The sequence below is a fragment of the Opisthocomus hoazin genome, chromosome Z (genome assembly GCF_030867145.1).
Source record: "Opisthocomus hoazin isolate bOpiHoa1 chromosome Z, bOpiHoa1.hap1, whole genome shotgun sequence".
Classification (NCBI taxonomy): Eukaryota; Metazoa; Chordata; class Aves; order Opisthocomiformes; family Opisthocomidae; genus Opisthocomus; species Opisthocomus hoazin.
In genome coordinates this window covers 90123732-90145421 of record NC_134454.1, presented here as the reverse complement: position 1 = coordinate 90145421, position 21690 = coordinate 90123732, and the positions used below count along the sequence as shown (strand labels likewise).

General features: G+C 51.8%; 1 protein-coding gene across 12 annotated transcripts in view; it reads left to right on the top strand.

Annotated features, from left to right (window-relative positions):
- LOC142358965 (transcription factor 4) overlaps positions 1-21690 on the top strand; it is a 245759-nt gene that overhangs the window by 69526 nt on the left and 154543 nt on the right. For 10 of the 12 annotated variants that reach the window (XM_075411862.1, XM_075411859.1, XM_075411858.1 and 7 more), the window contains 2 exons: positions 12240-12301; positions 15460-15556. The exons of the other annotated variants lie outside the window; for them this stretch is intronic. In XM_075411862.1, coding sequence (XP_075267977.1) covers positions 12240-12301; positions 15460-15556 — 159 coding nt within the window. The remainder of the gene's footprint in view (positions 1-12239; positions 12302-15459; positions 15557-21690) is intronic. 12 annotated transcript variants of the gene reach the window in all.

The window sequence follows — 21690 nt, the reverse complement described above, 5'->3', positions numbered from 1 at the left end:
GGATGCAAGGTCCTTGCCTGAGGCCCTTTGGGGAGTGCTTGGCGTGCTGTGGGGTCTGGAGGAGCTGGGGCTGCGTGGGGCCGTGACTGGGAGGGTGCTGGGGGCCGTGTGGTGCAGAGGGCTGTTGGGGCACTGCCGCGGGGCGGTTGGCAGGCAGGGACGGGGATATCTCCTACGTGTTGGGGCTCTCCAGCCTGGAGAAGAGAAGGCTTGGGGGTGACCTTAGTGGCCTTTTAGTGCTTAAAGGGGGCTTGTAAGAAGGATGGGGACAGACTTTTTCCCAGGGCCTGCTGCAATAGGACAGAATCACAGAATCACAGAATAGTAGGGGTTGGAAGGGACCTCTGTGGGTCATCTAGTCCAACCCTCCTGCCAAAGCAGGACAAGGTGTAGTGGTTTAAAACTGAAAGAGGGGAAATTTGGACTGGATATAAGGAGGAAGGTTTCTGCAGTGAGGGTGGTGAGGCACTGGCACAGGTTGCCCAGAGTGGTGGCTGATGCCCCATCTGTGGAAACATTCCAGGCCAGGCTGGAGGGGGCTCTGAGCAGCCTGATCTGGTTGAAGATGTCCCTGCCTGTGGCAGGGGGTTGGACCAGGTGTGCTTTAAAGGTCCCTTCCCACCCGAACCCTTCTGTGGTTCTATGAAAAAAGTGGTGTAGAAGTTAGTGCTGGCGAATGGCGAGGGCACATAATGAGCCCTCCTGGAAGTCCACGGTTGTCTCCTTATTAGCCATCTTACCATAAGTGGCCTGAACTTAGCTGAGTTTTAATCAAAGCTTCCACCATCGCCTTTTGGCTTTGATTACTCTTTTGGAATGGAAATGTCCGTTTGCTTCAGACAGAGACCTTCAGAATTCATTATATACGGAGAGTTTAAGGAAATCTGTCCTTACTTATTTTTAGGTTATGGTGTAGAACGTGTGCGCCTTGCCTGGAGCAGTGTGATTAATTATCATAACTTCAGAGGGCTCCGGGTTATTCGGTTCCAGTAGAAATTAAGTACTTTAACATTAATATAGACTATATATGAATATACAGTGAATTAATTAGATAACCGCAGCTTATAAACCCACATACATTTTGTAACTGAATGACTCCTGAGAAGCAGACACTACTGAATTCTATCTCCCCTCAAGTTAAAATAAATAAAAAAGATTCATTTTGCTCCGGAAACCCTTCTCCCACAGCACTCCCTACCCCCAAACTAACCCAAACCAGAACAAAATCCATCAGCAACCTGAGAAGCTGGAAAGGACAGCGTAGCTAGAACCTTAAACTCGTTCTTACGATCTGCTGATGGTTCCAGCAGGCCTGCAAAAACGGGTGAACCGCTGACGTGTGAGTGTCATCTGTCCTTACCAGCACGAAGTCCGTGCCATGAGTGTGTTAGAAAATAGCTTGTGTAAGGCGGCGACACGCAGCGTGAGGGTCTGTGACCTCAGCCATGGTGGGACAACGCAGCTCTTTGTCGCGAATGTGAAGGCTGAGGACAGTTCAGATTTGTTTACGCTGTTGACGTTCTGTGGCAAATGCTGTCAAGTGGTGCCTCGGAGCGTCCGTGGGGATTTGTACGGACTCTGGAAGTTCAGGCAGCAAATAAAACGGCCTTCTGATTCAAATGAGCTTTCCAATAATTTGTGGCTTTAACCGGAGCGATGGACCTGTAGTGTAGATACCTGGCAGCTGGTCCTACTTCGCTGTCGCCCGAGCTCGGGGCGGCTTCTCCCCGTCCTGTACCTGCAGTCTGTCAGCTTCCCCTCTGTCGTCTGGCGTGAAACCCACGGCCCGTTCCTCAGAGACCCCTTCGTTGCCTCCCCGCTGCCTCCCGTGTCGTACTGAAGTCTTCCTCACCGGTTTCCGTGGCCCGTCGCAGCCGGTGCTTTTGTTCAGGGCTCCGTCGCCTGGGTCCTTTCTCTCGATGAGGGCAGTCCTTGGCTGCTATGTCACCCGCAGGCTTCATCCTGCCTTTCTTCCAGGTCACCTCCCTGTCTGTATTTTTTTTCATCTTGTCTTGGTGATATTTGGAGCAAAATCTTCAAAAAAGATTGCGTCAGTGGACATGCATTTTAAATTTGCCAGTCCCTTAGCCTGCCAACCGTCCAAGTTACCAACTCGTTCTTCCCTTGATCTGCTGCTCTTTAATCCTTCTGCTGTATTTTGTCATTTTTTGTTGAGCTTGGTTTTTTTGGTTGTTGAAAACTGTAATGCTCTGAGGAAAAAAATTCTTTTCAAAAAGCAAAACAGCAGAAAAGGTCTCAATCCACCAAACGAGTGCGTTTTAGCTTAATTTGCATTAGTGGTGTCTGACGTGCTGTTTGTAAGGTGCTGCAGAGCACAGCGAGGAAACGGCAATCCCGAAGTACCTGTTTATCATACTGTCGAAGTATGATAATCATAACTAGAGTCTAGGATTTTTCCCACCCTTCTCATTTTTGACACAACTGTAATTCATACAATGAGAAATGCTAATCACGTGTCAGTACGGCGTCTGTACGAAAGTCTCTTCCGTGTAGAGATCTTGGTCCTTTTCCTTCTCAAGTGAGGCTATTTTGGCTGTTAAATCCCATATAGAATTACTTTCATTGCTCAATATACTATTTAATATACTGGGCTTTTTTCCCCTGGAAGATAAAATTCAAATCTGAAGATGTTTGTCTTTCTCCATTTACTATTCTGTGTATTTTAGATCGCGTCAGCAAATCGGTGCGGTTGGCAGTCTCTGATGGGGAAATACTCCTGGCTGGCAGAAAAGGGTTTGCTGGTGCAGGTGAAGATACTGCAGAAGCAGTCTGCAAACAGACCGTTGCTTGCCACACGTTCAGTATTTTGGCATATTTTTGATTTTTATCCCTATTTTTAGCATATCTTTGATCCTCTGTCTTAGAACTATAAAAAAAGCAGCTGATGTTTCGTAACCCACCCCCTTTCCATCATCTCTCTCTCCAAACAACTTCCTTCAAAGACCGTGGTGTTGAGGACCCCTCGGGGGTCAGCCCGTCTCAGGAACCCGCATCGCTAACCCAGGGCCTGTCCGGCTCCGGGAAGCGGCACCCAGCATCCCAGGAACAGATCAGCCATCGGATGCTTTGAATGAACATGGTAGAAAACAGGGTCTAGCTTTTGCTTAAAGCAAGCTGCTCTTGTCTGCTGCTGGCAAGGATGGTGCCCATCCTGTTCTTCTCCTCTGTCACCCACACTGGGACTGTAAAAGCCAGTCTAGGGAGGGAGTTTTGTAGCTCTGAATACCCTTTCTCTGGTAAGCGTGGGCTACCCCGTCCTGTTCTCCTCAGTCGCCACTCCTGCTGCTCCTAGCTGGCTTGGTTACCCTTCTCCATGCTCCTGTGCCGTATTGTCACAGCGGTTTGACCGCTGGGTTTCCTTTGCGGTCCTTCCGCTGTCCTGCGCTGGCTGCCTGCTGGGGAGAGCACAGTGTGTAAAGTCAGGGTAAGGCGGTGTGGTGATGGTGCCGATGGAACGGTGGCCTGAGCCAGAGGTCCTTCTGGTGGACCAAGGCTTGGACCTTGCTAGGGTTCCTTCAGTTACCTCGTCATCTGCTCTTGAGATGTTGCTGCTGGAGAAGCTGGGCTGCCGGCGTTGCAGCCCTCTGCAAGCAGGCGTGGGTGGGGAGATGCTTGTGCAGGCTGGGAGGCTTTCATCTGGATTTATTGGCGAGAGGGAGGTGTATGGGGGTCAAGGCTGGCTGTGATGGATGGCACGCTGGCGCCCGTCCCCAACGACCCTTGCCTGGAGCAGAAGGGCTTGCCCAAGGCGAGCACCATGTCCAGAAGACGTCCCCTCCTCGTGTGCTGGAGCCAGCGCTGGAAGGGAACCACCATTTTCTTCCCAGTGCAAACACATTACAGCATTTTCAGGGAGGGTAAGCAAACAGATTAATTTTGGCTACAATATATTACCTTTCTTCTTTGAAAGTCATCTTGAATTATTTGACTTTCGGTTCACCAAGGAGCATTTGGAAGATTTTCCTTTCACTCTGGTCTTCCAAAACTGATCCCTTTTGCCCTGTAGGTAAATTCAAGAGCACAGCACTTGGCTTCTCTGAAAGACAAGACCTAGTTATTCATGAAAGATAAAAAGTCATCGATTTAAGCATTTTGGTTTGTTTTTTTTTGCTCTTGTATGTTAAAATATTTACCAAGTTGGTTACAGTATTTTGGAATTTTAGTAATGCAATTCTGTTTGAGCCACACTGATAAATAATTGTATAGATAAATATTATTTTGCACTCATGCATGTGAAATGACCATTCTTCAAGAATTATCTTTGGCTTGATACGTATTCAGATCCTTTAAAAGAATATGGGCTAGCACTGAGTTAAAGAAACAGATTTCTGTAGTTCTTGCTCTGCAGCTGGTAGATAAAAGGCCAGATTTTTGACAGGCACACTTCAGAGTGCAGGCTGCTCGCTCAGCGCCTGTATTACTGCGTTCGTTAAATGTCGTGATTTTGATTGTTTTAAGACAGCGACATTCAGGGAAGCAAATGTGAAATATTGTTTATTCTAAATTAAGGGAACATAAATACTAAAGACAATGTTTTAGTCTTAATTGAAATGGAATGGAAAACTCCCCCAGACGTAGAATTTCACCCCTGTCTTTTCATAGCAGGGAGGTTTAGCCACTGAAAAATGGATTTGCCCTTTCTGCTCACTTTACTATTCAAACAGCTAAAAAAGTCATATACAGATGTATGCTTCTCCTTCCGTTTAAGCTCATGAGCGTAGTGGTCAGGTTATTTTATTTGTGGCTTTGTATGTGTGCTGGGATGATGGTGTTGGAAGGGTGGAGCAGATAATAAATGCCTCTAAATATCTGCAGGGTGGGGGTCAGGAGGACGGGGCCAGACTCTTTCCAGTGGTGCCCAGCGACAGGACAAGGGGCAACGGGCACAAACTGAAGCAGAGGAAGCTCCAGCTGAAGATGAGGAAGAACTTCTTCCCTCTGAGGGTGACGGAGCCCTGGCCCAGGCTGCCGAGGGAGGTTGTGGAGTCTCCTTCTCTGGAGATATTCCAGCCCCGCCTGGACGCGGTGCTGTGCCCCCTGCTCTGGGTGACCCTGCTTGGGCAGGGGGCTGGGCTGGGTGACCCACAGAGGTCCCTGCCAACCCCGACCATTCTGTGATTCTGCGAATTCACCGAGTACACCGTGAAACACCATCACGCTGTAGAAAGCATCGTTCGGTACAAGAGGTGGTGAATGTGCCCTGGTTTTGTGTGGGAAGGTTGGGGCAGCGATCCTTGTGCTCGAACAGACATCCTCAGCCCCCCTCTCGAGTAATACCGGCTTCAGTCCGATGTTAGCTGAACGCCTGTTTTCCCCCAGAATTGCTCAAAATACTGCTCAGACCAATCACAGAATCCCAGAATGTTCGGGGTTGGAAGGGACCTCTGTGGGTCACCCAGCCCAACCCCCTGCCCAAGCAGGGTCACCTACAGCAGGCTGCACAGCACCGCGTCCAGGCGGTTCCAGTGGTGGCAATCAGGAACGCTCTCCTGGTGCAGATCCCAGCCTCTCCCATAGTGCATGGGTAAGCGGCGTGTGTGTATGGATAGCAGAGAAATCAACGTTCCTGGTCAGATTTGCTACAAAACTAACAAGATCCACCACTGTGCTCTTTTTTCTTCTGTTGTCTCACCTGGTTCCTATGTTGTTACTGTGTCTAACACCAGGTGCGTACTTATTACACGGGTTTTCCATGTGTATTATCTTTCAAATGGTATCTCTTTTTTGAAACAGTTCTCAACTTCTTAGTTACTTTTACTAGTCTCAGTCTACTCTTTTTTGTTTTCCCCGATTCTCTATCTACGAGCAAAACACCTGTGATAAGCGTGTTGCTGTTCACCAGAGTAAAGCATGAGGATACAGTTTTCTAGCTTGTGATTTGAGGATTTTACCAATGCGTCCAGATTTCTTACTGGAGGCGGTGGGAGGTTCAAACAAAATTCGGTTCTAGTGTCATCTAGTTTATTGTTCAGTTTTATTGCTATGATCTTGGATGATTTCCCAAGTATTTGTTTGGATTATTCCTGCAAAGAGGAGTTTGTTTTGTTTTTTTTCCGGGTTTGGGTGCTTTTCCAGAAAAAAATGCTACTTTCCTAATGGTAAAGTCTGTTTGGGAGCACTTCAAGGCACTCAATGAAACTTGTACCAAAGGAAGTTCTCAGGCATGACGACCAAGGTCAGGTAGCCTTAGGTGGTGCTTCCAGTTTGTGCATCACAGCCCCTTAAAATCAGGTAGGTGTTGGCCTGAAAGTCACACAGCGCGTCAGAACTGGTGGCCTACCCCGAATATAATTTGAAATTACATATATTAGACAGCAGGCTGCCCTTTAGGTCACCTAATTCTGAACTTCTTTTGTTTTCTGGAGCTGGGAGGTGCGCGTTAAGCACCTTCATTCACTTGCGACCCTGAGCACGGAGGCTGATAAAGACACCCAAGGATCAGGCTGTAGAGCACGGGCGGTGGTGGAGGTGTGACAGCGGTTGCCTGCGTGCTGGAGTGCTCAGACCTCAGCCTTCCTGGTGGACCATGATGGTATCTGCCGTGCTTTCACCGCGCTTGGTCCTGGCTGCGTTTGCTGGGTGTGTTTGGAGCCCGATTAGCAGGCAGGGAGCACCAGGAGGTCTGGGCAGAGCCTGAGCACCTCGCAGCCGCGCTGCTGGAGGGTCTCGGAGCCTCGTGCCCTGCTCAGGGGCTCCAAGGCGTCCCTGCTCCTGTCGGATGTCCAGGGAACCTGGGTGCAGAACAACAGCTCCGCAGGCTGCTGAAAAGTACCGTTAGGGTGAGGCGGCTGCTCGGCTGGAGGCTTGCTGGAACTCGTTCCTCTGCGGAAGTGCAGCTTTTGGCCCCAAAATGGGCGCTCTGGCTTTCTCCCTGCATCCTTCAGCAGGGGTGGGCTCTCTGAAGTTGCAGTACCTTCCAACACGGGGGTGCAGTCGGTGTGGATTGTAGTTCTTCTTTTTTCCCTAGATCATTAGTAGAAGTAATAGGATTTGAATCCAGCCAGTCCCGGTCTACGGCACCGAAGATCTTCCCTGGATCCACTGAAAGTGCTTTTCCAGGTTCTTCAAGATGATCTAGAGTGGTTTGGCTCCATTTAAATGCCGGTTTTACTTCTTTTAGCTAGAACTTGTGAGATGCTGAGTGAAGCTTTAGTTACTTGAATCCCACTGTATTAATCCCGAATGAATCACCTTCTGAAGAGCGGACAAAATCTGTCCACGATGGTTCGCTTTTTACAAGGTTGCATTGCCTAACGATGAAGTGAGGTTAATTCACAGGAGCCAGATTCTGGAGAAAATTACATGTGTTCGAGTTTATGCACTCTGGGAGAAATCCAAGCTCTGAGGAGAAGTCACAGGAGAATTTTGTGTTGACTTTGGTGTCGTTAAGGTTTCACTGTCCTAATTACCCAAGCGGCAGTGCTTCACAGGGTACGTAATAAATTTCTGGAGTTGGGTTTAGGAGCTTGCAAACCTTCTTGTGATATCTGTCATACTAAACTATTAGTAAACTAGGCGAGGTTAACTAGGTAGTAGTTAGTGAGATATTTGCTCTTCTCTGCCGAGGGAGGAGTGTGGTGGCTTTGAGGGGTGCAGAAGTTAGCCAGCCTTTGGCTGTCGATAGCTCACTGGATCACACTCGGAGAATCCTCGTAAACCAGATGAGGAGACGCGGAGCACGTGTCCCGCTGGACCCGTGCCGGTGACCCCCAGGCCTGCTTGCAGCCCCACGGAGAAGCCCGGCCTCTCCGAGGGTCGCGGGCGGCCGCTGCCTCTGGCGTGACACCTACACGGCAATGGCGCGAAGGCTTTCACCAGTTCCGCCACCCCTGAAAAAACACAGGGAAAAACTATAATTTTTTTTTCCCAGCAAATTCACAAATGCAGTAAAACTGTATTTTATTATTTGCTCTTTATAACTGCTTACGACCAAGAACGGCTTTTATCTTGCTAAGCTCGCAATTTCCCAGCTGAAGCTCCAGGGTTTTTTTTGAAAAAGCGCCTTTTTCCCCAGCTAGAGCTTGCATTTTTATAGAGTTTCGTGATACGTGTTTTAGACCCAGTTCCTCCTTTTTGTCTGCAGCCGAGATAAAGAATTAGTAGTTTAAAACAATAACTACATGTTCCACTGTGATCAAGGAATTAGATAATCTGGCATGTTTGCTTAAGGGGTCTGTATCTTGGGGCTTTTATAGGGCAGTATTAAAGCCCTGAGCCTTCTTATTATGCCAATACCCAGAAGATTGCTTTAATGAGAAGTAAAGGGCCTTTTTCCAATTACAAGGGAATAACTGTATTAAGTTCCTGTGTTATGTCAACCTGCTTTGATTTGATTACTGCGAAAGAAATGGATTTATCTGTCAGTGTTACTTCATTAAGCCTTCTCATTGATGTTTTGCAGAGTAATATAGTGCAGTTTGCACATTTAAGTCTAAATACAAAGAAAATTGGCCGAAAGCTAAGACGCGACCCCTGAAGAGGAGACACAAGAGCCTTTGCTTGTCGCTTTCTGGTCAGAGTCCAGAACTTTTAACTTTGGTGGAAGACCTTGAGCATTATATGGGCTCAGGTTAAAGCAAGGTAAAGGGCAAGGAGTTTTCAGCCAAAACTGAGATGGCTAAACAGTTTGGACTCTAGACAAATCTTAGAATTATTCTGCCAGGTTAGTCTCCTACTCTCTAGCCGCTATAGCGTGCTTGGGTACGTAGAACGATGTCTGCGTAGCTGTAATGCCTGCCTTCCCGTCATGCATCCCAAAAGCTGTCTCTCTCCCTGCCCGGGAGCGTCCTGCCCGCTCGGCCGTGCTTCCCCTGCCGAGGCAGGACTTCTGGGCATGCCCAGGGACATGGTCTGGGGTGCTTGCAGGGACGAGGAATACCCCAGCCCCGAGGTATGTGTCGCTCCCATGTGATTTTAAGGATCTGATGGTACCCTCTGGTCATTGGCACGCTTGGCGTGAGGGAGAGGTGGGGATAACGCAGCAAAGAGCACCAGAGAGGACAGCCGGCCGGGAACTGGGCTCGCCACAAAGACTCGTGTTTAATTGTAAATAGTTCCTCTCGCGTCATTGGGACCGTCCAGCGGTTGGCCGTGAAGCCGGTGTTTCCATGTGCTGCTGGAAAGTACTGGGCATCTCCGGGAGCGTGACACCCCTTCCCTGTGCCTGAAAATAGGTCTTTTGAAGAACATGACTCAAAAGAGGCCCCACGAGCCGGGTACATTGCGTATATCGGCCCAGCATCTGCGGAAGGCGTGATGGAAGACTCCTGGGAGCCCACCACCCAGCTCCAGGCCAAGGGAAGAGCTCGTGAGCCAGTGGAAGGGGCTCTGGCAACAAGTGTTACTTGAGATTAGCTGACTTTTGCAGAAAATAAGTGGGTTAATAAGTGAAGTTTCTACCAGGGAGCCATGGGAGTAGTGCCTCCTTGTTGCCAAGAGCAGAGCCCGGTGCTGGTGTGGCTCTGTCCTTTACCCGGCGTTTGGCACGTGCCCCAGTGGGCTCGTGGCTCTGCCCGGGGGAGCTGAGAGCAGAACGGAGGTGGGCTCGGAGCTGGCCCCCCGGCCCCGGGTGCCCTTCCCCAAGGCTGAGCTGTTCCGCTCGCCGGTGGGTTTTGGAAGCTGTGCTTGAGGGAGGGACGATGCCCATCGAAGTCAGTGGGATAATATCCACTGATTTTTAGCAGGCGATGGATCGGGGCTCTACAGAGTTAATTGCCTGTTACATAACACAAACGATTTTTAAAAATATGCCTAATTAACCTAATAGAATGGTTGATCTGATCTGTCAGGTAAATGATACACATTTTCTTTCTTTTTCTGGAGCTTAATTAAATATTTACCTAAGAGTGTCTTGTGCTATTAACACGTTCATCTGTTATTGAGATAATAGGAATTGTAATTGGGGGAAAGTATTAAACTATACAAATGTGGGGGGGGTTTTTTGGTGTTTTTTTAAACTTGGAAGTCAACCAGGTTTGGTCGCAGCACCCATATTTTAGAGTGATAACGACCATATCTGTTCCTCAGATGGGTGATGTTCCCACCGATCCCCGGAGTGTGGATGGACCCGTGCAGAGGCGGGAGGGGGCTGCTCCAGTGTGTCATCTTTGGCAGCGCTCTGGGAAAGTTTCTCTGGCTCATGAGACCAAATATGTGTTTTTCCAGTGAGATTAAAGCTACCGTTTGTGCATGGCAAAAGGCAAGCGATATTATTATTTCATTAGGAGGCTGGCGGGTGCACAGGAGCAAGTTGGAAAGTAGCACTGAAATGTGCAATAATGCTGTTGTAGATCAGTGTCCATCACATTTCCTGGTATTTAACACCCTGTAGTGAAAAGTGATGGATTTAAGCAGTTATGGTCCAGTCCATCAATGTGCTAAAGGGTGGGCGTGAGGGATCTCATGGACTTGAGTTAACAGAAGAGCTAACTATGGTATCGGTGGAATTATTCACAGGCTTCCATTAAACCTGTGCGCAAGTGCCTGGCTGAACCGGTGTCACAGAATCACAGGATGGTCGGGGTTGGCAGGGCCCTCTGTGGGTCACCCAGCCCAACCCCCTGCCCAAGCAGGGTCACCCAGAGCAGGCTGCACAGCACCGCGGCCAGGCGGGTCTGGAATATCTCCAGAGAAGGAGACTCCACAGCCTCCCTGGGCAGCCTGGGCCAGGGCTCCGTCACCCTCAGAGGGAAGAAGTTCTTCCTCGGGTTCAGCTGGAGCTTCCTCTGCTTCCGTTTGTGCTCGTTGCCCCTTGTCCTGTCACTGGGCACCACTGGAAAGAGCTTGGCCCCATCCTCCTGACACCCACCCTGCAGATTTTAGAGGCATTTCTAAGGTCCCCTCTCAGCCTTCTCTTCTCCAGGCTGAACAAGCCCAGCTCCTTCAGCCTCTCCTTGTAGGAGAGATGCTCCAGTCCCCTCCTCATCCTCGTAGCCCTCCGCTGGACTCTCTCCAGTAGCTCCTCATCTTTCTTGAAGTGGGGAGCCCAGCACTGAACACAGGACTCCAGATGGGGCCTCACTAGGGCAGTGTAGAGGGGAAGGAGAACCTCCCTCGCCCTGCTGCCCACACTCCTCCTAATGCACCCCAGGATCCCATTGGCTTTCTTGGCAGCCAGGGCACGCTGCTGGCTCATGGTCACCCTGTCGTCCACCAGGACACCCAGGTCCCTGTCCACAGAGCTGCTCTCCAGCAGGTCAGCCCCAAGCCTGTACTGGTGCATGTCAGGTTTATCCGTTAAGTTTTTAGCCAAGTGGAAAATCTCGGGAGACTCCCAACTCGTTTTAGTAACGGTTTGGTGATGGTGGCAGCGCAAGCGTGTCCCAGCGTGCTGGAGAACGCTCAGTGTTGCAGGGAAGTTCTAATGATGATAAACCAGGTTAACTGACAGTGCTAGGAAGGTCTGCACTCGGAGCTCGCCGCCCGACGCGTCCCGTTGGGGCACGGGTACACCGCGCACGAGAAGACGATGCGTTGCTGCGCTGCGTTGCACGGTTTGAGGCGCTGGTAGCAGTCCCGGTTGCTGGGTCGGTGCCCTGAGCGGCAGGTTTCGCCGCCTCCGAGCCCGTACGCCACGGGAGGTGTTCTTGCCAGGGATCCCTCGCTAGCGGAGGGGAAAATGGTGAAAGCCACCCTGGAACGGGCGGTCTGAAGCTTCCGAGGAGAATGTCTCCCACCCAAGGGCTGCAATGACTTCTCCATCCAGCGACAGAGGAGCAGGCAGACGTACCCCTCCCGTGCTTGCCTTTAGGAATGTATTCTGCTTTTTTGGGTGCGCAAATCCGGGCGTAAACGCTTTCCTGCAGCAGGAGCCTGGATGGGGTGGGGAGAGGTGCCTTTACCCCAAGCCTGCATGACCTTATCTACAAGGTTTCATCTGTTTTACCATGTTCTGGGTTTGCTGCCTGGCAAGACCTGGAGATTTGGGTAGGACTTTACCTGGTACGGTGCAGTCACTTTGTGAAGTGTCGAGGAACGCTGAGCCGCCGAAGTAATTTTTATGTTCAGACCTCAGGTTCCTGAGGGTCCAGTTCATTTCTGCTGTGAATTTAAATGAGTTAATTTAAGCAGTGGGTCAGAAGCCACTACCATCGTAGTAGCCCCGTGCCTGATTCTTAATTAAAGGCAACAGGAGATTAATTTGAAACATTAATTTAAAAGTGCCTATACAAAAGGAAAGAATTATTGCAATAAAGCCTAAAGAACTTTTTTGTCCCTAGATGTAGAAGACAGAACTAGCTCAGGGTCCTGGGGGAATACAGGACATCCTAGTCCATCCAGGGTAAGTATATCTAATCTTTTTCCCCAAACCAGACTTCCTGCATATGTAAATTTACAATCTTAAATATGAGTTTTACACCTGATTGCCTAGAAAAATGGGCATGCAAAGTTGGCTGTAGCCTGTCTTCTCTTTAAAATTGCCTTTTTTGATTTCTTTTCGAACATTTAAACCTGATCCTGTGATTGAGTTTGGCACCTGCTCCGCTAGTTCTAACAGGTAGCGAGAACATTAATTAACCATTTTTTCTTACTAGGCCGTATCGGCCACCGCCACCGCTGAGAGCGCCGGTGGAGTGGAGATGTTGTTGCTGAGCATTTCATTTTCAGCGCTGGGGTTTTTAGGGGTTGTGGGTGGTCACCAAACCTGAGGAGAGGGCCAGTGCCCCCGCTGTGGGCAGCACTCACAGAATCACAGCATGGCAGGGGTCGGAAGGGACCTCTGTGGGTCACCCAGCCCAACCCCCTGCCCAAGCAGGGTCACCCACAGCAGGCTGCACAGCACCGCGTCCAGGCGGGTCTGGAATATCTCCAGAGAAGGAGACTCCAGAGCCTCCCTGGGCAGCCTGGGCCAGGGCTCCGTCACCCTCAGAGGGAAGAAGTTCTTCCTCGGGTTCAGCTGGAACTTCCTCTGCTTCAGTTTGTGCCCGTTGCCCCTTGTCCTGTCGCTGGGCACCACTGGAAAGAGTCTGGCCCCGTCCTCCTGACACCCACCCTGCAGATATTTAGAGGCATTTCGAAGGTCCCCTCTCAGCCTTCTCTTCTCCAGGCTGAACAAGCCCAGCTCCCTCAGCCTCTCCTTGTAGGAGAGATGCTCCAGTCCCCTCCTCATCCTCGTAGCCCTGCGGTGGACTCTCTCCAGTAGCTCCTCATCTTTCCTGAAGTGGGGAGCCCAGAACTGGACACAGCACTGCAGATGGGGCCTCACTAGGGCAGAGTAGAGGGGAAGGAGAACCTCCCTCGTCCTGCTGACCACACTCCTCCTAATGCACCCCAGGATCCCATTGGCCTTCTTGGCAGCCAGGGCACACTGCTGGCTCATGGTCACCCTGTTGTCCCCCAGCACACCCAGGTCCCTCTCCACAGAGCTGCTCTCCAGCAGGTCAGCCCTAGCCTGTAGTGGTGCATGGGGTTGTTCCTCCCCCGGTGCAGGACCCTGTACTTGCCCATGTGGGAGCTTGCTGGCCACTCCACGGCCACCCCGAAGCCCAAGCTTGGGGCAGGGAAGCCAGAGAGGGTCCTCCAGGTGTGTCCCACCATGCTGGGGCTGCCCACCCTTCCCGAGGGGTTTCAAACCCTCCTCCACGGGCAGCTGGCGAGCCGAAACGGGGCTCTGGGCCGGCCTGGGGCACGGACATCTCCGTGCTCCCACCTACGAGTGGAATCCCCCGCAGGGAACGCAGATGCCGAGCCGCTGGCTGGCACGGCGAGACTCGGCGTTCGCTGGCATGTGCGGTCAGTTTGAGCGTGGCTTTGGACAGTTACCCACATTCTTTAGACACCTCGGGATCGGGATGGCGGTTACTTTGGTTGGGAGGAAACGCCGTTTCCAGCAGAGCAGCCGCGCCCCGAGCCGCTCGGGGTGGGCAGCCCTGCCGATGGTCCTCGCCGGACCGGAGCATCGCGGCTCTGCCCGTCCTTGGGGCTGGGCACGGCTTGTGCTCCAGCGCCCGGGTGATTATTTCTGCTTGCTTCCCGCAGATGCGTGAAGTACACTTAACGCTGGGCAAAAAGTGGCTTTGCTCTTACTTACGCCCATATTTAAACAGTTGGTTGAAATCACTTTTTAATTGTTTTCTAATTAACGTGAAGGAGCCGGGCTCGCGAGCAGCGCTGCTGGGAGCTCCGTGCCCTGGAGTGCCTGGCTGGCGCGGAGGAGCACGGCTGCCCCGTTCCTCCATGGCCGTCCTTTCCCCTCGGGGCAGGTCCTGCCCTCGGCAGAGGTTACTCCAGCTCAGGCTTTAAGGGGGTGTCCAGAGCACGGGCAGCCGAGGGGGTCCCCCCCTTTATGGCAGGGGGACCCCGGCCCTGCCGCCGAGGGAGGGAAAAGCCCGACACCACCTTTTCTTATTCCATCCTGCTTAGCATCCATTACGTCATTACTACTCACATCTGTCAGTTTTATTTTTATCCCTTTTTTTTTCACTTGACACTTGTATTGCTTCCGAGGGAAAAATGTTTTGAAAAGTAAATTCTAAATTTGCACACACGATTATTTATGCATGCAAAAACTTGAATGTGAGCGTACAATTAAGTTTTGAGATATAAAGAAAAGAGCACGAGCCCGGGAAGAATTCGGGAGTTTCAATCAAGGCTGTGCATTAACTTGCAGAGCTGCTCCGCAAACAGCCTGACCCCCCTCTCCTTCCTTCTTTGTGAGACGACGATGGGATTTCCACGTCGGGAGAATTAGTTTCTTGTGAGTTCTTCTGAACCGAAGAAACAAAACATTACGCGACCGCCGCGCTTGGCCCAGTCTTTGTAGGTAAATTTTTAAGATTTTGCTGATCGAGCGGCTGGAAGCGGAAGGTTACACCAGCCCGTTTCAAAAGCGAGGAGCCCGATCCTGCCCGGGTTTCCCACCGCAGGCGGTGAGTAGCGCCCGCTGCCGCGGACCCCCGGCGAGCGGTGGAGGGGCGATGGGGCACCAAGGACCGCCGCTGTGCCGGGTGGTTTGTCGGTGAGAAGGAACTTCCCACCCCCACTGCAGGAAAAAATTCAGATTTTTTTTTTTATGGGCCAGCGCATGGATATAGGAGGTGGTTAAGACGGCAAATTTCTCCATAAAAATAGATTTTAAAAGCAAAACGTTAAAAGGAGTATTTCTTTGCTGTTCTTGCACATGGGCAGGAAGACTTTTGTGCTGAGAGAGGGCTTTATGCTGGATTGCACAGCACGGAATTCCAGGAACCTCATCTCAGCCACCCATTCGGGATTATCCACACAGCAAACCAAAGTCAATTACTAATGAAATAAAAAAATTGAAACAGCTTTAAAACGTTCTGGAACACATCCCTTGCAGCAGAATCAATAGGGGAAGCAATAAAGGGAATAGTATTTCTTACAGCTGGCTTAAAACTTAGCAGGCAAATAGGGACCTGTAGGTTTTGAAAAGTGCTGTTTAAACTTGTAAAATTGTGTTTTCTCCCGATTTGTTAACAGAACTATGGAGATGGGACTCACTATGATCATATGGCCAGCAGAGACCTTGGGTCGCATGACAATCTCTCTCCTCCCTTTGTCAATTCCAGAATACAAAGTAAGAAATCGAATTTCCTAACTCGACCGCGTTGTTGAAAGTGGAATAAGCGAAACGGAAATAAAACGCGGAGGGCTTAGAGCCCTCATCCTCGTTTTTGCGGGTGATTGTGCTCGGCATAAGGGTGGGAATGTGGATTTTTTTTTTTTTTTTCCTAAGCTATCGTGCAATTTCAAAAACGTGTGCTAGTGGTGATCCTTGCTGTGAGGGGGATGAGACTTTGGTGCAGGATTTGCTGAAAGAGGTGAACGGCCGTTCCAAGAAGACAAAAAATCGTGACGTGCTCTGACCGGGACTTTGAAAGTAGAAAAGGATTTCTGAAAATATGATAAAGCCATTTTTGCAGAAAGGGAATGGGTAAATAACTGGCCGGGGACGCTGAGGCCGTGGTTTGTGCTGGAGCGCGGGGGCTGGCTGCCTGCTGGGACCCGCGGGCTGCAGACGCCGGGGTTTCAGGCGAGGGCAGCCTGTCCTGCGTCGGAGGAGTGAGATGTTGCCCAGGGCGTTTGGCAGGGACCCTCCTTCCACCCCACACCCCGTGACAGAAAGTTTTGACACCCCTGAATAATGGTTTAGCTTCGCAGCAGACACCAGAGCCGTACGGAGCGGGGCTGTAATTATTTGTGAGTGAGTGATAGCTACCTTCTTTAATTACAGTTGATAAATGAGTTTGGTTAAAATAAATACATGATGTAAAAATATTAGTAATGCTTACGCTTGGCCAAGATCACACCCTTCTGCAGTTGTCAATGAACTAACCAAACGCTTTGCTTTAAAGGGACTGAGCACGAGCCAAAACCAACACGGAGCTGTGACTGCGATATATCATTCGTCAGCTCTAATATACGTCCCTAAAATATGCCTTGTCTTTTAATATTGGGAAATATCTGTGAGTTGTTCAACATACGGGACAATGTTGGAGCTTGTAGTCGTTTGTATGTGTTCACGCACGAAACATGGTTACACCAGTTTTAGAGGGTCTGGCATCAGCCAAAAAAAGCATGGAAATTTCAACACTCCCTGCTTAACTCACGCCGTGGGGTTGGGCAGCGTGCAGAGACGCGGCGCGAGCAGCCCCACGCTGCCGTGAAACCCACGGGGCTGCATGGCCCTTCTGGGTTTAACCTTTAATTTGAGCCTTTAGAACTTAAAAGTGTCTCTCTCTCTTCTGGCTGCCCTGGGGTTACAGAACGATCTCGTTCCTGAGAAATGGCAGTCCTGTGGTGATGAGCAGGGCAGAGCGCTGTGTCCTCGGACGGAGCCTGCCCGGGCTGCCGGCTCCCGACTCACAGAATCCCAGCATGGTCAGGGGTTGGAAGGGACCTCTCTGGGTCACCCAGTCCAACCCCCTGCCCAAGCAGGGTCACCCAGAGCAGGCTGCACAGCACCGCGTCCAGGCGGGGCTGGAATATCTCCAGAGAAGGAGACTCCACAGCCTCCCTGGGCAGCCTGGGCCAGGGCTCCGTCACCCTCAGAGGGAAGAAGTTCTTCCTCGGCTTCAGCTGGAGCTTCCTCTGCTTCAGTTTGTGCCCGTTGCCCCTTGTCCTGTCGCTGGGCACCACTGGAAAGAGTCTGGCCCCGTCCTCCTGACCCCCACCCTGCAGATATTTAGAGGCATTTCTAAGGTCCCCTCTCAGCCTTCTCTTCTCCAGGCTGAACAAGCCCAGCTCCTTCAGCCTCTCCTCGGAGGAGAGATGCTCCAGTCCCCTCCTCATTCTCGTAGCCCTCCACTGGACTCTCTCCAGCAGCTCTTCATGCTGGCTGCTCTCCGAGCTCCCTGTGGAAAGGTCCCCGTGAGCTGTGCCGCTGTACGGCTGGCACCTGCAGAGCCGCGCTGTAGTTTGCTTTCCACGCTCCTCCTTCTCTTGGTAACTGAGAGAGAACCTGACGATCATTCACCTTGAACTGGTTTTACACTGGTGTGCACTGTTGACTTGAGTGGAGATGCTGCTGGTTTGAGGTGGTTTTCCAGGCAAGAAAGACTTTGTTGTTACTGGGGAGATCGGTATTACTGACCCCATACCTGTCAACCACAGATGTTTGCAGACAGGCCGCGCTTAAATGAGGGCTTATATAGTATTTCATTTTTCAGATACTTGTTTTTAAAATACCTTTTTTCCATGGCCAGCGCCTAGCAGGGAGCCTGCGCGCTCGGCTTCGGAGCGAGCCCTGCGGGGAGGAGCGGAGAGAAGCTGCAGGCGTCGCTCCACCTCTCCGGCTGCAGTCGAGCACAGCTCGCTTTGCGCGTGGCTGGAGTCCCGCTGCCCTGCTGGGTGCTCTGGGTTTTCCCGAGAGCGTCTCAAGAGTGACACCAAACTGGGAGGTGTGGTAGACACACCAGAAGGCTGTGCTGCCATTCAGCGTGACCTGGATAGGCCGGAAAGCTGGGCAGAGAGGAACCTGATGAGGTTCAACAAGGGCAAGGGCAGGGTCCTGCACCTGGGGAGGAACAACCCCAGGGCACCAGTACAGGCTGGGATGGACCTGCTGGAGAGCAGCTCTGCGGAGAGGGACCTGGGAGTGCTGGGGGACGACAGGGTGACCATGAGCCAGCAGTGTGCCCTGGCTGCCAAGAAAGCCAATGGAATCCTGGGGTGCATCAAGAAGAGTGTGGCCAGCAGGACGAGGGAGGTTCTCCTCCCCCTCTACACTGCCCTGGTGAGGCCCCATCTGCAGTACTGTGTCCAGTTCTGGGCTCCCCAGTTCAAGAAAGATGAGGAGCTACTGGAGAGAGTCCAGCGCAGGGCTACGAGGATGAGGAGGGGACTGGAACATCTCTCCTACGAGGAGAGGCTGAGGGAGCTGGGCTTGTTCAGCCTGGAGGAGAGAAGGCTGAGAGGGGACCTTAGAAATGCCTACAAATATCTGCAGGGTGGGGGTCAGGAGGACGGGGCCAGACTCTTTCCAGTGGTGCCCAGTGACAGGACAAGGGGCAAAGGGCACAAACTGAAGCAGAGGAAGCTCCAGCTGAAGACGAGGAAGAACTTCTTCCCTCTGAGGGTGACGGAGTCCTGGCCCAGGCTGCCCAGGGAGGCTGTGGAGTCTCCTTCTCTGGAGATATTCCAGCCCCGCCTGGACGTGGTGCTGTGCAGCCTGCTGTGGGTGACCCTGCTTGGGCAGGGGGTTGGGCTGGGTGACCCACAGAGGTCCCTGCCAACCCCGACTATTCTGTGATTCTGTGAAGAGCGGTTCCCCGGCCGGGTAACGAGGTGTGCGTGGGCAGATAGCTGCCATGGGTAGGGCACATGGTGTGTCGCTTCCCACCGCCTCTCCCCTTCCCAGGTGTGCTCGACAGGAGTGTTTCTGAGCCTGCTGCTTGGGGTACCTTGCTGGCACGTTAAATCACGGACCGACCTACCGTGGCTTGCTGCTGAGCCCTCTGTGGCGTAGCGGGGCGGTTCACTGTGAGGATTAGACGGAGGTTTCGGGCGCTGCTGAAGAAGGCTGCTGGCTTATGCGGTGACCTTTGAATCTCAGCTGGGTTAGTGGGTGATATTTTGATTTGGTTACTGTGGTCATATTGTGACAGCTGCTGGGTCATTAGAATTCAGTTCCTCTCCTCGCTTTGCCTACCAGGAATATTGAGGTTTGTGTTGCTTCGGGGTGCTCTAACCAGCCTGAACGTAACCCGGCACGCCGCACGAGGTGCAACCCTGCGAGCGCTTCTGCTCGCCAGCCACCAGACAGGCTGTCACCGCGGAGGGCAGGGCAGGGAGACCACTTCCCCTCGGGTTTATAATGCTGATTAACCCAGTTTGTGGAAGGTAGTAAAAATTAGAATAGGAATCACAGAATCGCAGAATGGTCAGGGTTGGCAGGGACCTCTGTGGGTCACCCAGTCCAACGCCCTGCCCAAGCAGGGTCACCCAGAGCAGGCTGCACAGCACCGCGTCCAGGCGGGGCTGGAATATCTCCAGAGAAGGAGACTCCACTGCCTCCCTGGGCAGCCTGGGCCAGGGCTCCGTCACCCTCAGAGGGAAGAAGTTCTTCCTCATCTTCAGCTGGAGCTTCCTCTACTTCAGTTTGTGCCCGTTGCCCCTTGTCCTGTCACTGGGCACCACTGGAAAGAGTCTGGCCCCATCCTCCTGACACCCACCCTGCAGATATTTAGAGGCATTTCGAAGGTCCCCTCGCAGCCTTCTCTTCTCCAGGCTGAACAAGCCCAGCTCCCTCAGCCTCTCCTCGTAGGAGAGATGCTCCAGTCCCCTCCTCATCCTCGTAGCCCTCCGCTGGACTCTCTCCAGTAGCTCCTCATCTTTCTTGAACTGGGGAGCCCAGCACTGGACACAGCACTGCAGATGGGGCCTCACTTCAGAAGCTCTTCCCTCATTTTATTGCACCGACAGTTTGCGTACTCCTCCCCGCCGCGTGTACTGTTTCTGGTGCTCCGAGTAGTGATTTTACATATCTTATTGAAAAAGGTCCTACAGTGCCAATTAGAAGATGGTGTTTAATTTCTGATACTGCTTTGGGATTCTCTAGAAGGATGTAAGGTTACTGAACGTAGATCTCTTAATAGCTGTAGGAGCTGGTCGGTGATGTAGTGCGTGAAGACAGAATCTTTGCTTGTGTGTGTGTTTTCTATCGCCGAGCAGAAAGCGAAGAGCTGATACGGGGACTTGCTCCGAGGTCCTTCCCGGGTGGGTGCTGCGGGCCGGTGCCGCGCTGCTTCACGGCACGGTGGCTGCCCCGACGTGCGTTGGGAGGGCTGGCGCCTGCGGCTGCCGGGCACTGGCACTCACACTGCAAAAGAGGTGGTTTCCCCTCTGATTTCTTCCCTTTTCCTTTTAAATATCTCCAGTTTCCCTCTTAGCAGCGTTATCTGGGGGCAGGCGGCGTTCTCTCGCCGATGGAGCGGCTGAGCAGTGCCGGAGCCCACGTGGTGACGGGGACACGGGCCGGCAGGGCTCGTGCCCGGGGTTCCTGGGCAGCCCGGCACGCTCTTGGCGAGGTGTTGAACATCTTTGTGCTCAAATGTGCCTGTCTGTCTGTCTGTCTGTCTGCAGAACGCACACAGTGTGTTTTGCGGGGACGTTGTGCCGTGTGAGGAACTGCTGTCTGGAAAACATCCGGAGTTCCTTGGATACTCCATATACGTGCCAACTTCTAATATTATTTTTAATGCTATGATAGCACTTGTCTCCGCACAAATATCGCTGCGGCGTTTGCTTTGAATCCGCCCGGCTTTCATTCGGTTGCTGTTATTGTAAGCGGAACTGGAATTTTTGCAGATTAGTGAAGTTTACCCAACACAGCATTAGAAGGCCTTGCTTCCAATCGCTAAACCATAAACATCGGGGATGAAATTTTCCATGCTGTGCATCTGACTCAGCCTGATTATTATTTTTTTAACCTTCTGCAGAAATGACTTCAACGTTTCCCAAAACGAGCTTACATTTCATCCTGGCAGGTTTTTGGGTTTCTCAGCGAGCGTCTGGCATTCATTCTTTTCCCCACCACCTCTGTTATGTCAGGTGCCTTTTGGTTCCCGTTTTGCAGCTGGAGAAGTGAAGCTACGCGAGTAACTGGGAGGGAAACGTCACAGACTGTCCGGTAACGCTCGGCCATGGAGCTGAAATGCAGGGGAGGTTTGCTGGTCGCTCGGGTCTGGCGGCTGGGGGCACCCGAGGGTGGCCTGGCGTGGGGACGCCGTGGTTGCGGTGCTTCGCAGGGGTCACCCGGCCGCTCGCTTGTCGTGCTGGTGCCTGCTGCTTGCTCGTGGTCCCCTCGAGCCTTTTCAGGGCGGTGCGGACTGTTACATTTGGAAAAACTTCAATTCTATGCACCATGCAGAAAGAAACACGCGACGTTTTTTTTTTTTAAAAAGCAGTCAAAGGTGAATTTTCAGGAGCTGCAAGTAGAACTATGTTTTCCAGAAAAAATCTGTGTCTGGCTATAGATAGCATTAACTAAGCTGAGTTTCAGCAACAGAAAATCTGACTGTAACAGCGAGGAAGGTCAGGAAAGGCCTTCAGAAACCGAAGACCTGGCAATCCTAGACTCTGTTTTTGTCTGAAGTATTTCCCATGGGTGCAGCTGCCACGACCCGGCCCCTGCAGTTGTAGAAGTGGCTGGCTGGATGGTGCGTGGCAGGCCAGGGCTTCCAGAGCCGGAGAGCTTCATCTCACAGAGTG